At 43.0% G+C, this 24,362-nt stretch overlaps 1 protein-coding gene across 3 annotated transcripts in view; it reads right to left on the bottom strand.

Moving 5' to 3' along the window:
• LOC118832004 (myosin phosphatase Rho interacting protein) overlaps positions 1-24,362 on the bottom strand; it is a 230,906-nt gene that overhangs the window by 54,155 nt on the left and 152,389 nt on the right. For 2 of the 3 annotated variants that reach the window (XM_036739501.1, XM_036739493.1), the window contains exons 5-7: positions 20,991-21,075; positions 5,383-5,590; positions 1,420-1,579 (exon numbers count right to left, since the gene is read on the bottom strand). In XM_036739501.1, the coding sequence (XP_036595396.1) occupies positions 1,420-1,579; positions 5,383-5,590; positions 20,991-21,075 (453 nt within the window). Of the gene's footprint in view, positions 1-1,065; positions 1,580-5,382; positions 5,591-20,990; positions 21,076-24,362 lie in introns of all 3 variants that reach the window. The other variant, XM_036739487.1, reaches the window with a different exon arrangement.

Here is a 24,362-nt window from a genome sequence, read left to right as displayed (position 1 = left end):
AGACACCTTAAGCACTCAAGTCTCTCCAGAGAACACCATGGAACCCTCCCTTGGTCCCAACCAAGGCCTGGCCACTTGTGGAGCCACATTGAGCTCCTGTTTCCTGGCTAACCTGGAAGCAGAGGAGCAAGGTTTCCACATAGGCAGACTACAGAAGGCAGAAAGGGGTTTTCTCAACCTTTAGAAAGCGAGAAACCTACTTCACTTTAATGAAGACATAAGGGGAAAAAGAGAGAAGGACACAGTTGCCCAAATTCCACCTCCTTCCAGTAAGACAAGATCACTGATGGAATGGTGTTCACAGCAATAAGGTTTCAGATAAGAATTACATTATAGGTCCCAGCAACAGATTTCAACTCACAATCTTAATCCTTACGAGGATTAAGAGGAGGAGGTAGGAAGTAGGAGTCAAGTGTGAAGTTTTATGGATTTTTAGAGCTGAAAGATTACCCAGGGTTGAGTCTCTTCCTTTTCTAACATTTATATGAGTGACCTTGGGAAAGTCATTTAACTGCCTTTGGCCTCCGTTTCCTTATTGGTAAAATGAGGGGAGATGGAGACCCAGAGAGATAAAATGACTTGCCTGCTATCCCATGACAGACCAGTGGCAGGGAAGGCCTAAACACAGGTCTCTTGACATCTATGCCAGGGCTCTTTCCATTTCACTTAGAAAGAAAAACTAGTGGCCTTCAACCTTTCCTTTTCAGCACCCTTCAATACTGTTGGGCAGCCCCCTTTACTTCTTTTGCTGCCTCTGCCTCAGTAAGGGCTGACTTGCTTTCATGGGACCAGGTAAGCACTGCGGACACAGCGTCTGAGAAACTGAACGCAATGGCACCGGCATGAGATGCCGGTCAGTGGCCACAGAGGATGACCTGAGACCTGAGGCAATAAGAAAATCTTGGGCTAGCTGCACTACATAAGCACGAAATCTGCCTGTATGAATTTTAGTACCAGGAATATGGGAGGTTCAGTGTAAAAGAGAAAAGAATCCCTGCAAACACTGAGCCAAGCAGCAAAGGGAGAGTCTCTCCTGCTGTAGAGGCCCTTTCACCCCCTCCTTACCTCCTTTGGTTGCCAAACAGACGAGCCACCTCCTCCCTGCCAGGGCTGCAGGCCCGAATCTTGCGCTCCAACCGCCTTCTCTCCACCTGGAAGGCCTCTCGATTACTGATCCGGATGGCCTTAGGCACGTCGGCTAGAGTGGTGTACTGCCTGCTGGCTTTAAAGGCAAAGAGGCGCCCCGGTTTCTCTGCTTCCCTCCCCCCAGCGCTGCTGGAGTCCGTGTGGATGGGGTGCCGACTTGCTGAATCCAGGGAGTTCAGGGAGATGCTGTAGACTATTCGGCCGGCAGCCTGGGGACCTGGGGAAGAAAAGGGGCGGCCATGCTCCTGGAAAGGTAGTTCTGGGTAACTATACCTGTTATTGGGCATGCTGGGGCTGGGAGGGGATGGTGGTGGTGCCAACTGCTGCTCTTCTGCCTTCATATCCTGCTTAGTCTTCTCCAGGGAAAAGTAGCCACTTTCCACTCTGGCCTTCCGTCCACAGTCTACTCGGTCACCATTCATGGTGCTCTCCTCTGAGATAGGGAAAAGAGGAGTGGGGGGAAGAAAGGGGAAAAGCAGAAAGACAAGGAGGGAGATAGAGGGTGTGTACTGAGCTTGGCGGCCACTTAGGGCTAGCTCCCATTCTCTATTTCAAAGAATTCTAATGGAGCCAGGATTTTTCAAAGGGTGCCTAGAAAACAAGCAGCAGACATGCTATCAGGCCTCCATAGTTCTTAAAAAAGTCTCTTTACCTACCATTTCTCTCTTCTGACTCATTTCTCAACTCTCTGAAAAAGTTTTCCAAAACTGATAACTCTACTTCCCCATTCCCTCCTGCCCCCTCCTAGAACCCCTGAAATCTGACTTGGCTCCCCACCATTCCATTCACACTGCCCTAAGGCCAGCGGCCATGGCCCCATCCTCCTTGACCACCATTGCTTCTGACATGGCTGGTGACTTTCTCTTCCTTGAGACTGCCTTTAGACACCATTCTCCTGGTTCTGCATCACTGGCCACTATCTTCATGTAACTCCGGTGGCTGCTCAGCGTTCTCTCTACTCCTTAGGCTTCTCCTTTGCCCTTTTCTCTTCCCTCTTTACTTTCTCTTGGCAAACTTGGCTCTTTCCTCACGAGGCAATCTCATTCACTGTAACAACTTCAACTACTGCCTCTACATAGATTATTCTAAAATCTACCTACCTACCCCATGACCTCTGTTTGGAGCTCCAAACCTGCAATTCAAGCTGCTTTCATGACACCCTCACCCAGATGTTTCACTAGCACCTTGAACTCCATGGGTCTGAAATGGAGCTCCTGCCTTTTTCTCCTAACCTGTCCCTCTTTTTACTCTTAAATCATTCATCTAGCCACCCATGCCCTCAGCCTTGGGTTTAACTCTGATTCATTTTCCTTCCCCTGTCCTATCTAATCAGTTATGAAGGCCTGGTGCTTCCATTTACAAAACATCTCTGACATCAGTCCCCTCCCCTTTCTTCTTCTCCCCAATATCTCAGGTCCTCACTAGTGCCTATCTGGAATATTATTATACTCTCCCAATAGATCTTTCTGCTTCAACCTTCTGCCTTCCCTAACTGATCCTTCATCCTGCTGCTTAAATAACCTTTCTAATCACGTTAGTCCACTATTCAAGGCTCCCTACTGCCTACTAAGTTCAAACTTGTGTTTAGCATTCAAAGCCCTTCACAGACCATCAACAACCTACATTTCCAGCCTTATCCACTCTTATTCCCCTCCATACATTCTGTACGTATAAACTGCTTTGTTTTGTTTTTGGTCCTCCAAATGTGTTTTACACCTTCTCATTTCTGTTCACACCATCCGATATCTCTGAAATACTGTTCTTCCACCTCTTCACCAGCGACTTCCCATCGACCCTCAAAAGCCAGCTTTTGCCTGTTACCTCCCCCACTAAACCACGGCCCACGCCTCCAAACCAACAGCAACTTTCCGCCAGGACCCTACATGGGATTATGCTCTGCATCTCTCCAATACACTTAAGCAATGCCGGATGTTATCGTTGTCTGTGTTTTGGTCTTATTCTCTTATCAGACCATAAAGTCAATGAAACTAGAGATCTCATCTAAACTCTAGATCTTCTCTAGAATTCACCACAGGTCACTGTGCAAATATTGGTTGTTAATGAGTATTTTTTAACAAATTTCCCACTAGTGGTCAGAGTGGGCCATTTCTGTGGCCCCGTCTTCCAGACTACCCTATGCCTGTCTTCTCTGTCAGAGAATTCTTTTGCCAATTCTTTTCAGAGGGTAAGAGGCCTAAGCAACATCCTTTCACCTTTTCTCTAATGATAACTGTCACTGGATTTTCTGAACCAAAGATCAGCACGCATGGTCTGATGATGCAGAATGCTAGACTTCTGACTCAGAAGATCTGGGATCACAATCCACCTCTGACACTTGCAAACTGTGTTACTGAGGACAGGTAGGTCACTTGATCTCTAAGAATATCATCTTTTTTATCTGTAAAAAAAGGTGTAATACTCTCAAGTGTCTATCTCACAGGGTTGTGAGGAGGCTCAAATAAGATTACAAAGTGCTTTTAATATATGTAAAGCACTTTGTAAACTTTAGATGTCAGCAGTTCCTTTTATTTTCTTGGAAATCAAGACTGTCTCCCCAAATTCACAGAATTTGAGAGTTAACATGAATGTCAAACAGCGCAGGGCCAAGTATAAGTGCCTTGGTGTGCCACTGGAGATATCCTCTTATGCTGGCATTGAAACACGCACAATTCCCATGAATCTGACCATCTCTACAATTCTGTGACTACATTACTGTCTAGTCTACATCTCTCCATCTTCTCTACAGGAAAAGCGACATTCATAACATATGTCCATTGTATTCTATGAGTCTGAATCAAAACTGATGCCCAGTTGGGAAACTGTGTTAAGTCATCCTCCTCCTCCAGCATCATCTGAATTACTTTTATCACTTAAAACTCCATTTTAAGACTGGAGATTTGAGGGGTGTAAGGTTCAGACAATTAAAAATCAGGGTAATTAATGGTGATAGAAGTAATTTATGATATATAAGAACACAAGAACCTTTAAAATGTTTGAAATCTTTTTTTTTTTTTTGGCTGAAACCAAGGCACTATTTTGCCTGATGAGAACATCACCAGGAAAAACTAAAGTGGAAAAAGGTATTCAGAGAAGGGATTAAGAAAAGAAGAGAGGGGAAATGACTAGAACAGGGGTGGAGAACCTGCAGCTAAACTTGAACTCAGTCAAAGGGCCACACCCAAGGACCTAGAAGGCCACACATGGCCTTGAGACCACAGGTTCCCCCTCCCTCTACAAGAAGAATCTAGAGCTGAGGTTTGTCAAGGTTAAAGATGGGAAACCCTTCCCTAAAAGTTCCAAAAGAAATTAACTGTGTACCAGGGGATGAGGTTTTTACCATCAAAAAGAGATTTCCTTTTTTCTAAGTTGCAGAACCCAACAGGGCGCCACCACAGGGAGAAAAAAAAAGGGGGGGAGGATCATGTATACATTTAGGTGACTTACTATGCTGGAAGTGGGATCCTCCATCTTACTACTATTTCCTAGGAGAAGCCTTGTTAAATCTTAGCTTGGATCAAAACAAATGACTGATTCATATTCAAAAGCCTGCTTGCTATTTATTGACCATAGACCGACTTCAGCCTAGAGTTTCTGAGAATCCAAGAAGATCAGTATCAGGGATCCAACATTGCTTCACAAGTCCTCCTCCATTTTCCTTCATCATGGAAAAAAACTAAGGCTGGAGAAGAATACTGAACCAGCTGTCAGTACACCTGGGTTCCAGTCCTAGCTCGGCAAAAACATGGTAATTAGAAGCCAATCCCTTAACTTCTCTGCACTCCTGTTTTCTTCTGTGTAACATAAGGGAACTAGGCTAGCTGATCTCTAGTTTCTTCTGACTAATGTGCTAAGGTTTAAGGAAGCTGTGAAAAAATGTCTCCGTAAGTAGCTTTTTGCAGAGAGGCACAGTTGGAAGAGTACCAGTCTATACCCTAAGTGAGAGAACCATTTCCCAATCAGCTCTGTTTCCCAAATAGCTAGAAGGAAATGGACGGTCTATCTGTATTTGTTTATTTCCATTTGGTGAGAACAGAAACTAAGTGAACTCATAGGGATGTCATCTTCAAACCTAATTTTGCTTCTAATACAGACCCCAGACCTATTCTATCAAAGCCAGATAAATAATTACTACAATTTTCCTGATAATTCAGACAAAGCCCTACTTTTACCTGAAGTACCTGGGATAACCCTAATTCTATATGTTATCTCTGATGATCTGGATCAAATGTGTCTTACCTTCTTTGTTTTCCAGCCCAGGTTCTTTCAACGAGCTGGCTGGGAGGACCTGACTTGATCCAGAATTTGGTACTGGGCTAAGGGTACTCCCATCTGGCTGGTCCTTGACCCTTATCTCCTCCTGCCAGAGCGTAGACTTGGTGGTGGGGATTTTTTCTGCACTCGGAATGTTGCTGCTGGTGACAGCCATCTTGGCAGGGCCAGGCTCCTAAAGGAGAAAGACAGAAGTATTGGGTGGGGATAGAGCTCCTTGGAGGATCAAGGGGTGTTTTGTTTCAAATGACTATAAATAAACTATAAAGGCTGTGACTTTGTTCATCTGGAATCATTCTGTCTTAAATTTTGGCAGGATTCAAACCTAAGAGAACAAAAAGTCACCCAAGGGACTTAGAAGAGCAAAATTGAAGCAGTGACCTAGTAAAGTTTCTTCTATATGCCTTATCTTCAAATATGACAGTCTTCCTAGTCTAGAAAGTCAAAGTATGAAAAGAACCAAGTTACAGATAATACTAATACCATGTAATAATTACTTAGAACGTTTCATTCCTAGATCTTCAGAGGACAGGGAAGGGGAGAAAGAGGAGAGAGAGCAGAGGAGAGGGGAGGGGAGGGAGGAGAGAAGAGCAGAGGGGAGGGAAGAGGAGGGGAGAGGAGAGGAGGAGAGAGAAGGGGAGGGGAAAGGACAGAAGAGGGAGCCTGCCCCCCTCTCCCCCAAGAGGTAAAGGATCTTTTTCATATTCACAGGAAAATTTGGACACCTAAAAGGCAGAGGCAATGAATCGCCACATTCCCAGAAGACTCAACTCACTCCCTACCAGGAGTGGGGAACCTGTGGCCTCAAGGCCACATATGGCCCTCTAGGTCCTCAAGTGCCACTCTCTGACTAAATCCAAACTTCACAGAACAAATCCCCTTAATAAAAGGATTTATCCTGTAAAATTTGGACCCAGTCAAAAGGCTGCACCCAAGGACCTAGAAGGCCATATGTGGCCTTGAAGCTGCAGGTTCCTCACCCTGTGCCTGAACCATAGGGCTCTTTTTTCTTCTTCCTAGTCTTTATATAGGTCACAAAGGTAACGCTACAAATCATTAACTGTAAAATATTAGAATAATGAGGTTTTACCTCACACTCATCAAATCGGCTGATGAAACATAAAGGAGTTAGTGTTCAAAGAGCCGTGGGAAGACAAACACATTATCATGCTGTTGGTGGAGCTAGGAATTGGTGAAAACAACACCAACAGCAAAACCACTGTGGAAAACAATTAGAAATTATGAATGAACAGTTACTAAGTTGACCATACCCTTTATTCCAGCCATCGCATTAATGTTCACATACCACAAGGAAGTCAGAGATAGAAGGCAAGGTCTCATATATTTCAAAACACTCCTAGCCAGCACTTAGCACAGTGTCTGGCACACAGTAGTAGGCACTTAATAAATGTATATTGATTGTTTAAAGTCACAACTTCTCTGTTTAAAAAACAAACAAACCTAGGAACAAAATAGATACTCATCAATTTGAGAATGACCAAGTGAATTGTGATCTATGAATGTAATGGAACACTACTGTGCTGTAAGAAATGAGGAGTATTAAGAATCCAGAAAATGATAGGAAGCAGTAGGCACTGATGTTTGCATTACATAGAAAAGCAGAGCCAAGAGAACATACATGACTATAATAATGGAAATGGAAAATGGAAAAAAAAAACACTAAAAGACACTTGAACTTGGATGAAATGCAGTGACCAATCATACGCTTCATTTAGTGAACAGATGATGTTAACACATTTCCTTCCTCTTGGAAGAGAGGTAGATGACTGTAGGCATTGCCTATGCTCTCAAAACATGACTAACATTGATGGGTTGGAAAGAACCTCTAGGACAGTGGTGTCAACCTTGAACAGAAATGGAGGCCACTAAGCCACACATTAGCATCTCTGTGGGCCACATGTTGACTTAGTTTTAAAATGTACTAATATCTGGGTTTTACGGGATTTTTACTTATTTTGTGAAATATTTCCTAATTACATTTTCATGTGGCTTGGACCACTCAACAAGTCTGATCTAGTCCAACCTAGACGCCCTCCCCCCAAGAAATCCCCACTACCCTGTGCCCCATAAATGGACTTCCAACCTTGTCTTGAAGATCATCAAGGAGGGGAATGGGCACATCTAGAGGCGGCCCATTCCATTTTTGGATAGCGCTAATTGTTAGGAAGTTTTTCTTGACACGGAATCTACTTCTTTGCCATTTCTGGATCAAAAAGAAAAGGTCTAATCCAGGGTTGGGGAACCTGTGGCTTTAAGGCCACATGTAGCCCTCTAGGTCCTCAAGTGTGGCCCTTTGACTGAATCCAAACTGGCCACATGTGGCCTTGAGGTCGCAAGTTGCCCACCCCTGGTGATCTCTCCTCCACATGAAAGCCCTTCAAATGCCTAAAGACAACCATTACAATGTCCCCCTCCCCCTCCACGAGTCTCCTTTTCATCAAGCTAAACATTCTCGGTTCCTTTCATTGATCCTTTATAACATGGCTGCCCTTCTATGGCCATTATCTACATTATCAATGTCTGTAAAACTTAGGGCCAGGCCCTGGTAACTGTATTCCAAATGAGTTCTAACATGGGCAGAATACAGGGGTATTATCGCCTCCTTTTTCCTGGAGGCTATGTCCCTCTTAATGCAGCCTAAAATCAAATTAAATGTTTTTCAGCTGCCACATCACACTACTGACACATATTGAACATTTGGCTCAACAAGACCCCCACCATTTTTTTCTGACTGTACCATCCACAAAAAATTCCATCTTCTACAGGAAGCCGTTCCCAATCCTTCTTAATCATCTATTTATTCTGTATAAAGCCTGTTTGTACACATTTATTTGCTTTTTGTTTCCCCCATTAGACTGTGAGCTTCTTGAAGCAGAAGACTTTTGCCCCTTCTATTATCCCCAGTAGCACAGTGCCTGGCACACAGTAGGTGCTTCCTGTACCCAAGCACAAAACTTTATTACTATTGAGGTTCATATTATTTGGTTTGGTCCAATGTTCTGGCCTGTCAGGATCTTTTTGGATCCTAACTCTTCTGCCCCCAAAACCAAAGAGAAACTGTGACAAACTCTTTAATGTAGTTTAAGACCGTACAAGACGATGTCCAGAAGCCTGTGAGTGTAGTTGGAGGACGGAGGGAGAGGCATCATGCCAGAGGGTACAAAAACTTCTGCAAGGTCCAGAAAACAGGTCTGCTAAGCAAGGACACTGAAGGGGAGTAGAAGCCAGGGTGAGCTCAGGTCACTGGTGCCCGAAGCCACAATCTTTTGTAGCTACGGTAGGGACAGAGCCAGTCCCCATAGAGACATGTAGCCAGAAACTGTACACATCTGAGCAGCTAAAGTCAAGAAATACCATGGGTTAAGAGAAGCACGAGAGACTAACCTAGAAGAAACGAAGAATTTCACAACAAATACAAGCAAATATATCACAAGCTTCTATCCAATATTGGATATAAAAATAAAGAAGTCTGGATGAAAGAGTGAAATTGGGAAGAATTTTTGAAAATGCAAACAAAGAAGACAAGAACAACCTAGAAATAAATACTTCGGAGCAACTGAAGGGGCTAAATGAAGTATTTATGTTCTAATGGGGGAGAAGGGACAAATGTCCTTCAGAATTCTACTATCTTCAAAGACAACAGAGGGAATTAACAAAAAATAAAGCCATCAGATTGTGGTTTTGTTCTGCTTTGATTGTTTTCAAAAAGTAAAGGCAGGGAAGGAAAAATACAATAGAGAAGAAATGAGACAGTGGGGAGAACTAATTATTTCTCATAATTTGGGTGTACCAGATGAAGAATATACAAACATGGAAGAAGGGGTGACAGAAATAGGCATCTCGTGAAACTCTATCTCAGCTAGACAAAAGAGGATTGATTACACACACACACACACACACACACACACACACACACACACGGTGAAAAGAGAGGTAGGGAAGTGTGAGAAAATCACTTCTAGATTACTAGCTTCAATCACATTTTTTATAAAAAAGGGAGGCAAGGAGGAAAAAGTATACTAAGATGTAATGGAAGAATATATTAAATGAACAGTCAAACGATAAATGTGAATGGGATGAATGCATACATAAAGCAGAGGAAGGCAGGAGGATGGCTTGAAGAGCAAAATCCAACTAAATGTTTACAAGAAATATATTTGGAACAAAAAAATTCAGAGTTAAAAGGAAATATAGAAAATTTTATTTTGCCATGTGGGAATTCAAAAAAGCAGGTAGTAATCATGCCATTAGACAAAACAACAGTGAAAACAGAAGTGGGTAAAAGCAACATGCAGGAAAGCAAAGTTATACTTAGGGGTACCCCAGCTTATTAATCTGTAAATGGCACTAAGACTTTTGGGACACCTGCACATGCACAATATGCAAAGCATAAGAAAACCTCAAGCACAAACAGAAAAAGCCACTAAAGTTGGGGACCTCAGTCCTAGAAAAGCTTAATCAAAAATACATGGGAAAGAAATAAAGGATGTGAAGATAATTTTTCAGCAACTGACTATACCAGGGCATAGAAACTTCATCAACAAATGCTGCGAAGTTTACTATGCACATCTTTTGCTAACAAAAACATAATAAAGATGATGATAAAGGTCATTTAAAGAAAGGATTCAAACTTAAGAAAGATTTTATCTCTAAACACCAAACAGGTCAGGGAATTGAGGAAGACAAAACTAGAAAAGAAATTATAAAAACATAAGTAAAACACAAAAGAGATATTCTGATAACCAAAAGAAAATTTTAAATGAAAGCAAAATTAAACTGATAAATAAAACCAGGAGCTGTTAAAAAATAAACTATTAATTAATCTGATTTTTAAAAGGGAAACCAAATTGCAAGATATCAAAATGAAAAAAAAAACTTCACGAAATACTAAGATGAAGGAAAACATAAATATTGAACCAATTATATCCCAATAAACATGATAAGTGAAATCGATGAAAATCTAAAGTACCCAGATTAACAGCACAAGAAACAGGGAATTTAAATAATCAAATCTCACTAAAAGAAAACCCCCAAAGAAAGGAATGCCAAAACCAGATGGTTTCTAAAAGTGAATTTTATGAAACCTACAAAGAAAATACCAGTATTATTTAAATTTTTTGCAAAAATAAGAAAAGGGATGATCCCACCAAATACTTTCTATGAAGTAAACATGGTCCTGATACCTTAACAAGGAAACAAAAGGAAAGGGAAAAAAAAAAACTATAGACCAATATCTCTGGTGAATATTAAAGCAAAAATATTGAATAAAATATTAGCAAAGAGGCTATGACAACCCATTAAAAAATTATCCACTCTGTCTTGGTTGGATTCATATCAGGAATAGAAAGGAAAGCTCAGTATCAGGAAAAATATAAACATAACTAATTTTAAATTAATTTTAATGTCAAAGTCCTATGATTTTATTAATAGATCCAGAAGATCTCTGACAAAATTCAATATCCCTTTTTGTTAAAAAAAAAAATTTAACCATAGGAATAAATGGACTGTTCCCTAATATTGTAAATTATATTTGTCTGTTCAAGAGCCAGCATTAGCAGTTAATGGGGAAACATTACAGGCTCTTCAGTAACACCAGAGATAAAGGATATCAACTAGCATGACTATTATTTGATAGAATCTTGCAAATGTTAGTTATAGCAATGAGACAAGAAAAATTAATTAAAGGAATAAAGGTAGGCAAAGAAGAAACAAAATGATGACATTTTTGCAGATAAATGATGCTCTACGGCTTTAGAATGCTAGCTATTCAAATACAAAGTTGACTGATATAATTAGTAACTTCAGTAACGTGGTAAGATATAAAATGAACCTATAAATCTCATCTTTTTTTTTTTTTGATATGTCATTGGCAAGAAAAAGATTCCGTTCAAAGTAACAGCATGAAGTATAAAATACCTGGAATTCTTTCTACTAAGACAGACAGACACATACACACAAACACGCATACACACACACGAATTCTATGAACATATGAACAAAGTACTCATTACTGAAATAAAAGATTTCAAAACTGGAGAGATATTACTTTTCATTGATTGTGCCAATATAATAAGAAAGACAGTTAAATGTCATTTAATTTACAGATTCAGTGCCACAGTTAACTTTTGTTGTTTGGTTGTTTCGGACTCTCTATGACCCCATTTGGGGTTTTCTTGGCAAAGATACTGGAGTAGTTTGCTGTTTCCTTCTCCAGCTCATTTTATAGATGAGGAAACTGAAGCAAACTGGGTTAAGTGACTTGCCCAGCGTCACACAGCTAGTGTTTGAGGCCAAATTTGAACTCAGGAAGATGAGCCTTCTTTACTCCAGGCCTGGAGCTCTATCCACTGTGCCACGCCTAACTACCAAATGTCTGTACTTTATAGCACAAGACAATAGTAACAAATTTCATCTGGAGGAACGAAACGTCAAAAAATCTTCCATTGTCTATAGACGTGAAAGTTAATCTTCTTCCCTTCTCTAAATTTATTTACTATTTATTTATTTACCTTTATTATTAAGGTTACATAGTCATGTGGCATTGGTTATGGTATATAGTGTGAGGTATTGCTTATAAACCTCATTTCTAGCATACTGCTTTCTAATTTCCCCAGTAGTTTTTGTTAACTAGGGACTAACCAGTGTTAACTAACACCCTAGTGGCTGGTGTTCATGGGTTTATTCAACTCTGTGCTACTCTGTCTTACGCACCCAATCTGATCTATACTGTTCAACTTTTCTATTTTTTAACTAGCACCAAATATAGTTGATAATTACTTCTTTGTAGGACTGTCTGAGACCTAGTACATTACTTCTCTTGAGATGTTTGAGCTTTTCTTCCTTGAGATGAATTTTGTTACAATTTTGTCCAGTTGTTTAAAGTAATTATTTGATAGTCTGATTTATATGGCAATAAATCTGTGTAAATTAATTTAGGTATTATTGTCCACTTTTATTCTAATGACATGGCCCAACCATGAACTAAATATCTTTTCTATTATTTAAATCCGTTTTAAATTCTATAAAATGTGTTTCATAATTTTCAGATAGTTCCTATGTCTTGGTAGGTGGCTTCCAAATATTTTATACATTCTCTAGTTATTTTGAATGGAATTTCTTTTTCTATCTCTTCCTGCCAGATTTTGCTGGTAATATACAGAAATGCTAACAATTGCTATAGATTTATTTTATTCTGATACTTTACTAGAGTTAACTGTTTTACTGAATTTTTTACTTGGTTCTCTATGCAGCTAGGTGGCGCAGTGGACAAAGTGCTGGGCCAGAAGTCAGGAAGGCTCCATCTTCCCGAGTTCAAATCTGGCCTCAGACACTTACTAACTGTGTGACCCTGGGCAAGTTACTTAACCCCGTTTGTATCAGTTCTTCATCAGTAAAATGTGCTGGAGAAGGAAATGGCAAACATTCCAGTATCTTTGCCAAGAAAACCCCAAATGGGGACTCAGACATGACTCAAACGATTGAACAACAAAATTCCCCTTCCTTTTGAAGGATGAAATTTATCACTATGGGAAGTCTAGAGGTTATTAGCTGTTTTGCTCTCATCAGAAAGAGAACTCCAGCATATTTCTGGATAACTGAAGTACCTCACCACAACTAAATCATGACTCTGTGCCAGGCTTGTAATTGAGTTTCCAAAACCCTTGACCCTTTCTGTTCAGTTATTCTCTCTCATGTCTCCCCTCTCCAGAGCCTGTACTCTTTCATGAGTATGCCCTCTTAAAATACAAAAGCACCGCCACCCCCCACCCCGACATACCTTTTACCTCACCTCTTTTCTCTAACTAATACTCATCTATGGTCCTGTTATGGGTTTCATCATACCAAGTCTCAGTCATAAGAGCTGGTGTCACTTGGTTTTTACTTAATTCTTTTTCTTTATTTTAATAGAGGGACACATACTTATACCTATTCATACACATGTATGTGAATGTGGATAGGAGTGAATTATTAGGAGGTCACTAGGTATAAATAAAGGTCATTAATAATTTTTTTAAAAGAGAGATCTTGCCTTGTAATATGCTTCAAAATAATGATATATTTATATGTTTCTAGGATTCTGCAGATCTATAGTAAACTGCTCAAAAGAGTCTTATCTACCTAATCCATATACAAGAATCAGAGTTTCAATCTCCCAGATGCCTTTTCTCTGTCCTCTATATAACAACCCCATTCAGCCCACTCCTTCAATTATAAGGTTCACAATTCTTTGCCTTGCTTCTACTCTGATCTTTGCTTGGACTGAATCTCTAACAGCTCATCTTTCTCCAGGTGTGGAATGCACATTGACTCATGGGGTTAAGAATTAACGCAAAGAACCCTGGCTAGAGGAGGAGAAAGATCTCAAATTCTAGAACACATATTGTGAACCCCAAGCTAACACTTCCCAAAACTACCTGCTGAACACACAGTCACCAAGAACAGACTCTGTGGAAAAACCCAAGGAAGGAGGGACTGGAACAGCTTTTCAACAAGCCAGTCTTTCCCCAAACTTGGAAACAGCTATTTGCCACCCAAGCCAAGTACATTTCATCAGAGAGGAGAAAAAAATAATGATGACTGCTATCAGACAGCACTGAATCCCTAAGGAAGGGAGGGCAAGTTGTTGTACACTACTCAGCTGACTTCTGTTCAAATGAAGTAAGCAGAACCAGGAAAACAATAGATACAACGGCATTAACGGTGGTAATGGAAAGAAAAGCAGCAGCATCAGTCAAAACTGAATGCTGTGAAATGATAATGACCAAGTTTGGCCACTCAAAAGAGCTGAGAAAAAATACCTTTCTTAACCAGAGAGATTTCTGGGAACCTAGATAGGAAAAAAAATTTATCTTTATTTTCGCCAACCTCTAAAATATAGCATTTCCTTCAATTAGGAATTTAAAAACAAACAAACTTTATTCTGAGAATGGGTTCACAGGCTTTACAATCTGCCAAAGAGGTACCAGGACGCAAACAAGGTTAAAAGCCCCGGCTGTAGAGATAGGGGGCAATGAGTATGGAATATTGCATATACTGTCAAACATAGTCAATGTATCAGTTGGTTTTGCTGAAATGTGGTGTTGGCTTTTTTCCCCTTCAAATCTTATTACAAGGGAGGACTTATTACGTAGGGGAGGGGAGGAAGGATATATCAAGAAACAATATGACACAAAAATAAAAGTCATCAATTAAAAATCACTTATTTCCACTCCTCCTGTAAACACAAGGCTTGAGGACTACATTTGTATTTTGCCACTAAGCATTCACTGAATTAGCAAAATAAACTGAGATTCTAGAAATGACACTCTGTAGGACACTCATCCAGGTGAAAGGCTGGGTATTTCCTCCTGTGGGGGTGGCTTCATGAACCAGGCAGACATGAGATAGGGTATATTTGTGGGGAAATGGCATTTTGTCCTTCATTCAAAGCTGGTGTGACATTGGCATTGCTCATGTCAAGCCAAAAGATATATATAATTAATCCACCCCAAATTTCCCTCAACATTCTAGCATCACCAATAGGTTCCTGAGCTTTGGGCACAGCAAGAAAATTCTAGAGCACAGCAACACGAGTAGGCCCATGGACACAAAGTTGTGTAGGGTAAATGGGACCTCCATTATAATACACAAACACTTAATAACACCCTTGTATTTTTTATCTGTCCCCTACCAAACACTTCCTGCCCCAAGGACATGGTCAGGCAGCTCAAGCCAGTTCTTGTAGCTACACATCACAGGTAATTAAAGTGAATTTTCCCAGGCAACACACAGTAGCCCTTCAAAAGGATGGCAATCACTTTGCCAGGTTAGGATAACATGTGAAAGGAAGGATTTCTGTCTTTCAAAACAGTGACAGGATAAGGGAAAAACCCCCAAGACAAGCTGACTAAGCAAAAAGTATGGGAAAGGTACATTTGTCCAAAGTCAAGCAGCTAGCTAATGGACTGACAGGGCCAGGATCTGAACCCAGGATCTGCATCCAGAATTCTTTCCAACATTACTAATCATGTTGACCCGTGGGAAGATCTGTGCCAAGTGCAAAAATCCTACGGATGGTGTGTGGGTGTTAAGTGCTGAGCAGAGAGGTTACGTACCCACAGCAGCACAGAATTCACATGTTGGATCTCATTTTTAACCTATAGTCATTTTAAGTCAGTCAGTCAACAAGCCCAAGTGGTTAAAAAAAAGACAAAAAAAAAAGCTCTAATACTTGAGCCACAGAAGAGCTTCCCTCCCAGCTCAGCCATGTATAGATGGAAGAAGTGAAACCTCCCAAGGTTTCAAGTGTTTCTTGCTACCACTAAGTCAACTAAGGGTAGTTTTCCTAGCCGGGGCCCCCAAGCCAGAAGGAGCTGAGCCATTCAGGCTGCATTTTCAGAGACTTCATGGAAAGGGGCTGATTCAAGGAGACCAGCACAGGGAAAACTTTAGGTGCTCTGGCTCCCCCTCCCCTGACACCACCAAGGGTCAGGGCCACGATCTCTTTTGTGCCAGCAGAAGAGATCTTCTCCAAACTGAACAAGAGTAGAAGTCATGAAACATTCCAAGAGTTGAGGGAGAAGAGGAAAAGCTGGGTCAACAGGGGCACTTCTCCAAACTTGTTCACTCAATCACAGGTTTACATTTCCATTTCTGCCTCTTTTAAAAATAGAACATAGAAGAAATGTAAAAAAAAAAAAGTTGAGAAAGCCAGGTGGAGCAAAGTGTAGAGGGGATGGGAAGGGTTAGAGTTCTCCTCTTGGGTCACTTTCCCAGATCAAAAATTAAAGGTTTGTGGGAAATGGCCAGGTGAGAGTCCAATCCTGTCATCCAAATATCCAAAAAGTCAAAACCAACATCAAGATAGAGTTTATCCTAGGACGTTTCCTCATTCCTGGTCTCTGTGCCTAAACGTCAGGGATTAGAAGAGTGACCACAGTCCTTGGAAGCAGCTGGCAGGGAGGGTCTGAAGGACAAGAGAATAGCAGTGGGGGCAAAGGGGCAACAAACAGAAAAAGAAAGAATGTTTTTTCTTCTTGTTACTGGAAGGGTTTGAACCAAAAAAAAAAAAAAAAAAAAGGAATTTGGACTAGGGAATCAAAGTCTAAGTCACAGTTTGAGGGCTAGAGGGTCAAGGTCCATTTTAAGGCCAATTCTGGAAAGTAGCTCCCGGGGTTTTAATCCCCAGACATCTCTCAGCTTACTCCGGAAACCACTTTGCCCATGCCACTGCCCCTCTGCCCACATTTATCTGAACTAAATTCAGCCCTGTGCCCTCTCCATTCCATTTCAAGAAGTTTTCTCTGACTGCCCACAACTCATAGACATCTCTCTCTCTCTAATCTTTCAATTCCTATAGTATTTAATATCCCCATCACTCATCCAGCAAATATTCATACTGAAGGGTCATGTAATAGTGTTTAACGCTTGTTACTTAATTTTTGCTGTATTATTTGCCCAGACAGACGGTAAACTCCTTGACAGCAGGGACTACATCTAGTTTCTCTCTGAATCCATCCCCCTCACCACCCTCCACCAGCCCAGCCTCCCTCTGGCACAAGACACAAAACAAGACTTGATGGTTTGCTATTGAACTTGCCCCAGAATCAGTCTTTTCCCTGTAAAGAGAGTCATAAGCTATGCAAGGATTCCCAAGAATCTGAAGAGATAGGAACCTGGTTGGCATCTCTGTCAAGCCCTAGCCTCACCCTATCTGGTGCTTGACGAAACTCAGATTAGTAATGCTGAGCTCTGGCCCCCTAAGTTTACAGTTCCACACTAGGACCTTGACGTCAAGTGTACTGAATGTGTGTCCAGAATGATGAGTGCCTACAGAATCAAGAGGGGTAAGGAAAGAAAGACAACGAGTTCAGTCAGCCTGTTGGGCTCCCTGCAGTCCTCTACCTTTCTGACTGGTCTTCCACAGAATGTTCATCACTGCACAGTCCCTAAGATGCAGGGGGGAGATGAGAATTTTAAAAGATAAGTCTCCCACTTATGACTGGAAACCCGCAAAGCAAGCACCTGCAAAAATTCAGTGACATTGGCACCATCAACATGATTGTGAGGGTATTGGGACAAGCCATGGCTATGACCCCCAGGAATCACTGCGGTCCTAAGGGAAGAAAAGGAAAACTGCTATCTAGGAGCCACTGGATTTGGTAAACTGGGTTAGATTGTTCCCCTGGGTCTGCCCCACCCCTCCAACGAACTTATGAGGTCAAATCGGGCCATTCTTGGGCAAGAATGGGGAAAGGAGTAGGGAGAAAGAAGACATTCCCTGGTCTGGGTTGAATCTGTCTTTTCTACAAGTAGTTACCTTATTTGGAGCTCAGGAGCTCAGCTCCTGTACCATTTCCAAGCTGTTGCTATAGTAATGCAATATAACCCTAAACTGTGTTATTCTGCCTGGTTTTTTTCCTCTCAAAACTCGGCAGCTTTGATGGAGGGGGTGGGGAGGGACATGGCAGGAGGTTGGGGCGGGGGGAGTGGCTATGTGCTTAACTTCTGCTCCCAAGCATTCCATGGAGCCCCACTTTGAATCACGGGAAAGGTGCCAAATCAGCATGTTCACTGTCCAGAGACCCCATCCCTCAACCTGGCTGCCTTAGCTTCTACATAATGGGATAATGAAACCTAGAATACCTTTACTGTTTGAGATGGTTCCCTAGGCAGGATAGGAACTCTTCCAGGAACACCTCGAACTTCCTACTCTATCCCTCCTAAGAAGTTAGTACCACAGATTGGGCTTCAAGAGGGTGAGGAGACAGGATACACGCACACAGCATCCAGAAACTCGGCCTCAGCCTTTTCTCTTAAAGTGGTAACCACCGAACGGCACAGCGCTAGAGCAAGCCCTCATCCTATAACACTTGCTTGCGATACAGGGGAAGCTCAGGTCCTGACCGTCTCCTGGCTGGGGGCCTGTGGAGGTGCCCAGGGCGATGGGACTTTATTCTTCTCCAGATTCACACGATGCTACTTAAGGAGAAACATCACCTCCATTCCCTAAAGATTCACTTCCTTTCCCCCTAGACTGTTCATAGTTGTTTCATAAACAAAACACAGAGTAGGAGATAGAGGCAGCATGTGGATATGAGCCCAGATCAGGAAAGAGAAACCAGCCTGGGGAAGGCCCAAACCTATAGAATCCATGAAAGAAAATAAAGTTGTGGTTACTCCATCCTCAGTGAGGAATGAGGAAGTGAGATACAGAAATCTGATCCCTAAAGAAGGTAAAGAATCAGGTGGCTAGGTGGCATGGTAGTTAGAGTGCCTGGCCCAATGTCAGGAAGTCCTGAGATCAAATCCAGACTCAGACACTTGCTAGCTGCATGACCTTGGGCAAGTCTCTTGACCTGTCTCAGTTTCTTCATCTGTAAAAGGGGGATCATAAGAGCTACTGACCTCCCAGAGATGCTGTGAGGATCAATGAGATGATAATTATAAGGTGTAAGAATCGTAAAGTACCAGGTGGAGAGCACTCCAGCTGGAGCGCACGCACGCACACACACACACACACACACACACACACACCCCTAACTGAAAAAGACACGAAATGGGGAAGAGAAGGAAAAACGAAGGGAATACACGATTAGACGGCATGAGAGGAATGGGCCAGAGGCAGCTACTACAGGCTCAGGTTTCTTGCTTCTATGCTTCAGTCGGAGGAAAGGTCTAACAGGGGAACGGAGAAAGGTCAGAGGGAAAGAAAGGCAGGGCTTCTCCTCTGGGGACTTACTACCCTTAAAGGGCAGCGGGAAGGCACAGAATGTGTATGAGGCTGAGTAGAAAAGGGAAATAATTGGCCTCAGGAGTATGTATGGGGTGGGGGGAGGGAGGGAAGAGAGCGAGAGAGCAGGGGAGAGAGGGAGAGAGACAGAGAGAGGGGTGGGAGAAAGACAGATGAGAGAGAGAAAGAAGAGGAGGGGAAGAGAGAGAGAAAGAAAGGAGGGAGAAAGAAAGGAGGAAGAAAGAGAGAGGAAGGAGAAAGAAAAAAGGGAGAAAGAAAAAGAGACAAAGAAGGAGGGAGGGAGGGAAGGAGAGAGAGAGGGAGGGAGAGGACGTGAGCAAGCACCCATGCCAGGTACCCTGGGCTGCTTCCAGACTACATCTTGAAGGCTAAGCCTAATAATAATTGCCAACATTTACATAGCACTTTCAGTTTTCAAAGCACTTTACATGTTTTATTTGATCCTCGCAAAGGCCCTGTGAGGTAGATGATAGCATTATCCCCATTTTACAGACGAGGAAACAGATGTAAAGTTTGGTTAGTCCTCCAGCACTGACAGACTGCAGCCACAGAGAAGAAATCTGAGCTGGTGGGATTCCCACCCCCACCCCCACCCCCTCAGGCCACGTGGGAGCCCCTAGGAGGAGGGAGGGAAGGAGAGAGTGAGTCACAGGCAGCTTTGACCATTTATAGTCAGAGAGCACGGAGCTGGGTCAGGTCCCCAGAGGGCACAGTACTAGTCCCCCAACACTCTAACTAGGCCCCGAGCTCTGTGAAGTTCTCTCTCCCAGCCCACCCCCAGTCCCATCCAGTTATCTCCAATCGCATCTCCTGCGAGGAAAGTGGAGGCCGGCCAAATTCCTCCCAGAGCTGCTTTTTAAGGAGCCTACCCCTTTCCTCAAACATGCCACACAAGCCCCATGAGCCCAGCCCTCACCCCATTCTTGGAGTTTGCTGGAGGTTGGGGGAGAGAAAAAGCCCCAAAGTGCCTTCTCCAGAAACGGAGGGAAAGAGCCAGACACACATTCACCCCAAGTTTTCATTCGGAGAGCCTCAGGCAAACATTTCTACCCCGTTTGCTGGCTACAAACTTCCCTATCACTCCCCCACCCCAAGAGCATCCATACCATCACCACCTTCCCCAAATCCCCCATAGCGAAGCTATAAGGGAGACACAGTGGACTAAGTGAAATTGGCCATCGAAGGCTATGGAGCAGGAAGAAGCCTGCATCTAGTGTTCCAGGAATGACAGTCCCATCCCACCAGCTCCTCTTACTAGACAAATTCAGGCCACCCGGTCAGTTCTATGGTGGATAGATGGAAATGACCTGTAAGGGCCAAAAGGCATTAGGGAGCTTTTCTCCCCTCCCCCTAAACTCCCAGCAAGAAGATGCTACACTGTCCTGCACTGACTAAAAGCCCCAATTAGCACCACTTCTCTGGCTCTCCTAAGGACTGAACTGTCTAAAGAAGCCTCCTCTTATGGTTCCCCAGGGCTCTCCTATGAAAAAGTAAACATTTAGAGCAGAGATTCTTAAGCTGGGGTCCGTGGGTAGATTTCAGGAGGTCCATAAGCTTGGACCGAACGACAATGAGGGAAAAAATACTGAATTACATCTTTGTTTTTATTTATCTCTAACTGAAATGTAGCATTTCCTTCAATTATGAATTTTTTAAAACCCGCCATTATTCTCAGGAGGGGTACATAGGCTTTCTCAGATTGCCAAGGCGGGGGTGGGGGTGGGGTCCAGAACACAGAACAGATGAAGAGCTCGAGACCTGAGTTCTCCTCAGCACCCGTGCCTCCAACCCTCCCCGTACCAAGCAGATGCGGCCTACTCACCTGAGGAGTCGGGGGCTCTACCTTCCGTTTTTTCTTCTGGTTCTGTTTATTGGTCCTAGGGTAGACGATGAGCATCTCCAACCACCTGTAGGGAACAGAGACAACAGGTAAGCCTCTCCTGGCTTCTCTCAATGTTCAAAGAAAGGGGTATCAAGCTCTCAGCCTACCATTGTAACTCACATATCTCCAGGATATATTCGCAAACAGGCCACTGCCTTCCCTTTGGGATTATAGAAAAATGTTTAAAGGGGGGAATGTTGGGTAGGTGGGATCTGGTGACCACAAGAGACCACCGGTAAGTTGTCCACCTTAAAGGTGGGGATGGGGGGAGGAGGCCAGTAACTAGAATATCGATAATGCCAACAAGCCCTGACTATCCTACCCTGGGAAGCTCCCAGCCCCCCTCCAAAGCCTGGCATAACAGGCATACATCTACAGCCTACTGAGCAGAGAAGCTCTGGGTTTCTTCAACCCTGGGCCTGCCAAGGCCTGCCTGGCAGTACAGCCTGGGCAAGAACTACCAGCTTAGACGGTCCATTTTTCTTCTAGGCCTCTGGGGGCAAAGAGCTGTGCTAGTCCAAGATGGAGAGGGGGGAACATCACAAGCAATGACTGCGGGATGCCCATAGCAGGTATGAGGCTTCCTTGGGCCATAGACCCCATCTAGCTCCCAAAGGTTCTTAAAAGGACTAGGCCTAAGGAGCACCTCCGGCTAGCTTAAAAGCAAACCTGACCACAGGCAGCCCACGCTGGGGCCCCAGTCCTGAGCCAAGCAGCCTTGGGGCCTGGGAGTTCAAGGCACGTCAGTGTTTCCATTGCTAACCCTTATTTCAGGGGCTTATAACAACCATAAAAATTCCCTCCTAGCTAGGACTTGGCAAGTACATAGGACTATGGCAGCATTTTGGAGCCATTTAGGGCCATCTCGGGCTGCAATCCTCGGTCATTCAGCTGCTTTCCCAAGAGACAGGAAATCCTTGGTATCAGGGGTCAGCTCCACCACCCCAATGCCTTTCACAAAAAGAAAGAAAAACGCTGACACTAAATAAGCTAATCTGTGCAGAGAATGTTCCAGATCGGACTCTGGGAGTCTAGGAGGAAAGCGCCGATGCCTTGTGGGTCCGAGTCTGCTCAGCCTCCACCAGCCAGAGAAGATGCAATCAAAGGATCAGAAAGCATCCTTAGGGGTGACGCAGTCTATTCTTTATCCACCCACCAACCAGTGGCCAGTCACTCTTCCTAAACCTTCTTAAAAAAATGGTTTTTTAATCTCATACCATCTTCACTTCCCAATAATCCTTGCCTCACAGTACCTTTTTTATAATAGAAAACCAAATCAGTTAAGTAAAACCAATCATGACTGACAGTACTTTTTCTTATTGTTTCAGTCATGTTCAATTCTTTGTGAGCCCTTTTGGGGTTTTCTTGGCAAAGATACTGGAGCGGTTTGCCATTTCCTTCTCTGGCTCATCTTACAGATGAGGAAACTGAGGTAAAGAGGGTTAAGTGACTTGCCCAGGGTCACACAGCTAGTAAGTGTCTGAGGCTGGATTTGAACTCAGATCTTCCTGACTCCAGGCCCAGTGCTCTATCTACTGTGCCACCTAGCTGCCCTAAGTATTACTCTAACTGTTGCGTATATCCTTTTCCTGGTTCTGCTTTCTGCAAAATTTTATTCTTAAAGATCTCTAGGAAATGAGGATTCCATGATGCTCCTAGTAAACCATCCCACCATCTTTAGAACTCTCCTCATCTCAAGTCCGTATATTTAACCTAATTGTTACCTTCTGCAATTTAATCTCAAGACGGGAAGAAGACACATATACAGGTAAGCATCATACAAAATACAGTTTAGCTGGAAAAGAGATCTGCATGTAAACATTTATAATAAAGTCCTGGCCACATCCATCAGCCTTTTCTCAACTTACACATGCATTTATTTATTTTACACATACAACTATATTTATTATTTTTATTTATTAATTTATTATATTTATTATTACATGTATAATTTATTATATACATGCATTTATTAATCACCTACTAAAGTACAAGGTACTGTGCTAGATATTATAGATACGAGGAGCAAAAAACCTCCAAAAAGCCAACAATTCTTACTGTCAAGGAGTTTCCATTGTACTGAGAGCAAACGATAGGTATATATAGGATAGGAACAGAGATTGGACCCGTGATTTCATTGGTATAAGAAACTCCTGGCTGAGGAACCTCCCTCCCTGTGTGTGCAGGTCAGCATCTTCTCTGTAAGCTATCATGTTAGAGAGCTGCCTAGACCACTGAGAGATTAAGTGACTTGCCCATTGGTCACAGACATGTGTAAAAGGTGAGAGTTCAACCTCGGTCTTCCTGGTTTCAAGAGCAGTTCTCTATCCAACCTACCACCCCTGTCTTTCTGCACAAAGACGATTTAATACGAAATACAAAGTAATGCCCCAGACTGGCCAGCGTAGAAGGATGAGGTGCTGAGAAGATGCTTTGCTAAAGGAGAATCACAGATAATAAATGAATAAATAAATAAAGCTAGTTTTTAGTTAGTCACTTTGTCCTCAACGGAAACCATTCTCCAACTTCCTCTGATCCTGGAACAGGGCCTGGCCTGGACTTCTCCCAACCAGTTGAGATCAAAGAGCTCGTTTAGACAAATCTGAACAGTATGAATAAGGAAATAGAAGGCATTTTCTTGTCTCCCTCCCTGGAGCCAGGATCCCATTCTGTCCTGAGAACAGAAGCCACGGCTGTTGGTTCCTTTGGCAGGAAGAAGACTTACTGAGTAATGGAGTTGAGAGTTTATTTAAAAGAAGACTTGAGAGTAGAGCTGACTCTGGCCCAAAGCCAGGGGGGGAAGGGCAAGCCCCCTCCCCTTCCCCCCCCACCCCCCCAGCTGAGACAGGAAGAAGCTTCCAATCTCATGCTGAAGAGCAGGGCCTCTGGGGACCCAGGTCCTGAAGCCACTGCTCTTTAAAAAGCCAAAAAGGAATGTGGGATCCTGATGCTGGAAAGAAGGCACATTTCTTGAGGCTTCTATCTGGGCTGGACGTGGAGAGCCCTTAGTCAGGATCACTTGATAACAAAGGCAACAGCTAGTGAGCTTTCAGAACAACTTATCCTATCCCAGACACGTATAACAACACCAAGCACCCAAGACCATATCTTAAAGGTCTCTGTATCTCCTGCAGAGTTTAGCGTGGTGTCTGGCAAAAAGTAGATGCTTGAGGAATGGTGTGTAGACATATATAATTGTAGTGTGCGAAGGGACCCCAGAGGTCACTGGGTCCAAACCCAGCACGAATCAGCAATCTTGTCTACAACAGCCTTGTTGAAAGGTCTTCTAGCCTCCGCCCCAAGGCTTCCAGC

This window comes from Trichosurus vulpecula, chromosome 1, assembly GCF_011100635.1.
Source record: "Trichosurus vulpecula isolate mTriVul1 chromosome 1, mTriVul1.pri, whole genome shotgun sequence".
NCBI classification, from domain to species: Eukaryota; Metazoa; Chordata; class Mammalia; order Diprotodontia; family Phalangeridae; genus Trichosurus; species Trichosurus vulpecula.
The sequence above is the reverse complement of the archived record's forward strand: the minus strand, read 5'-3'. Positions and strand labels throughout refer to the sequence as shown.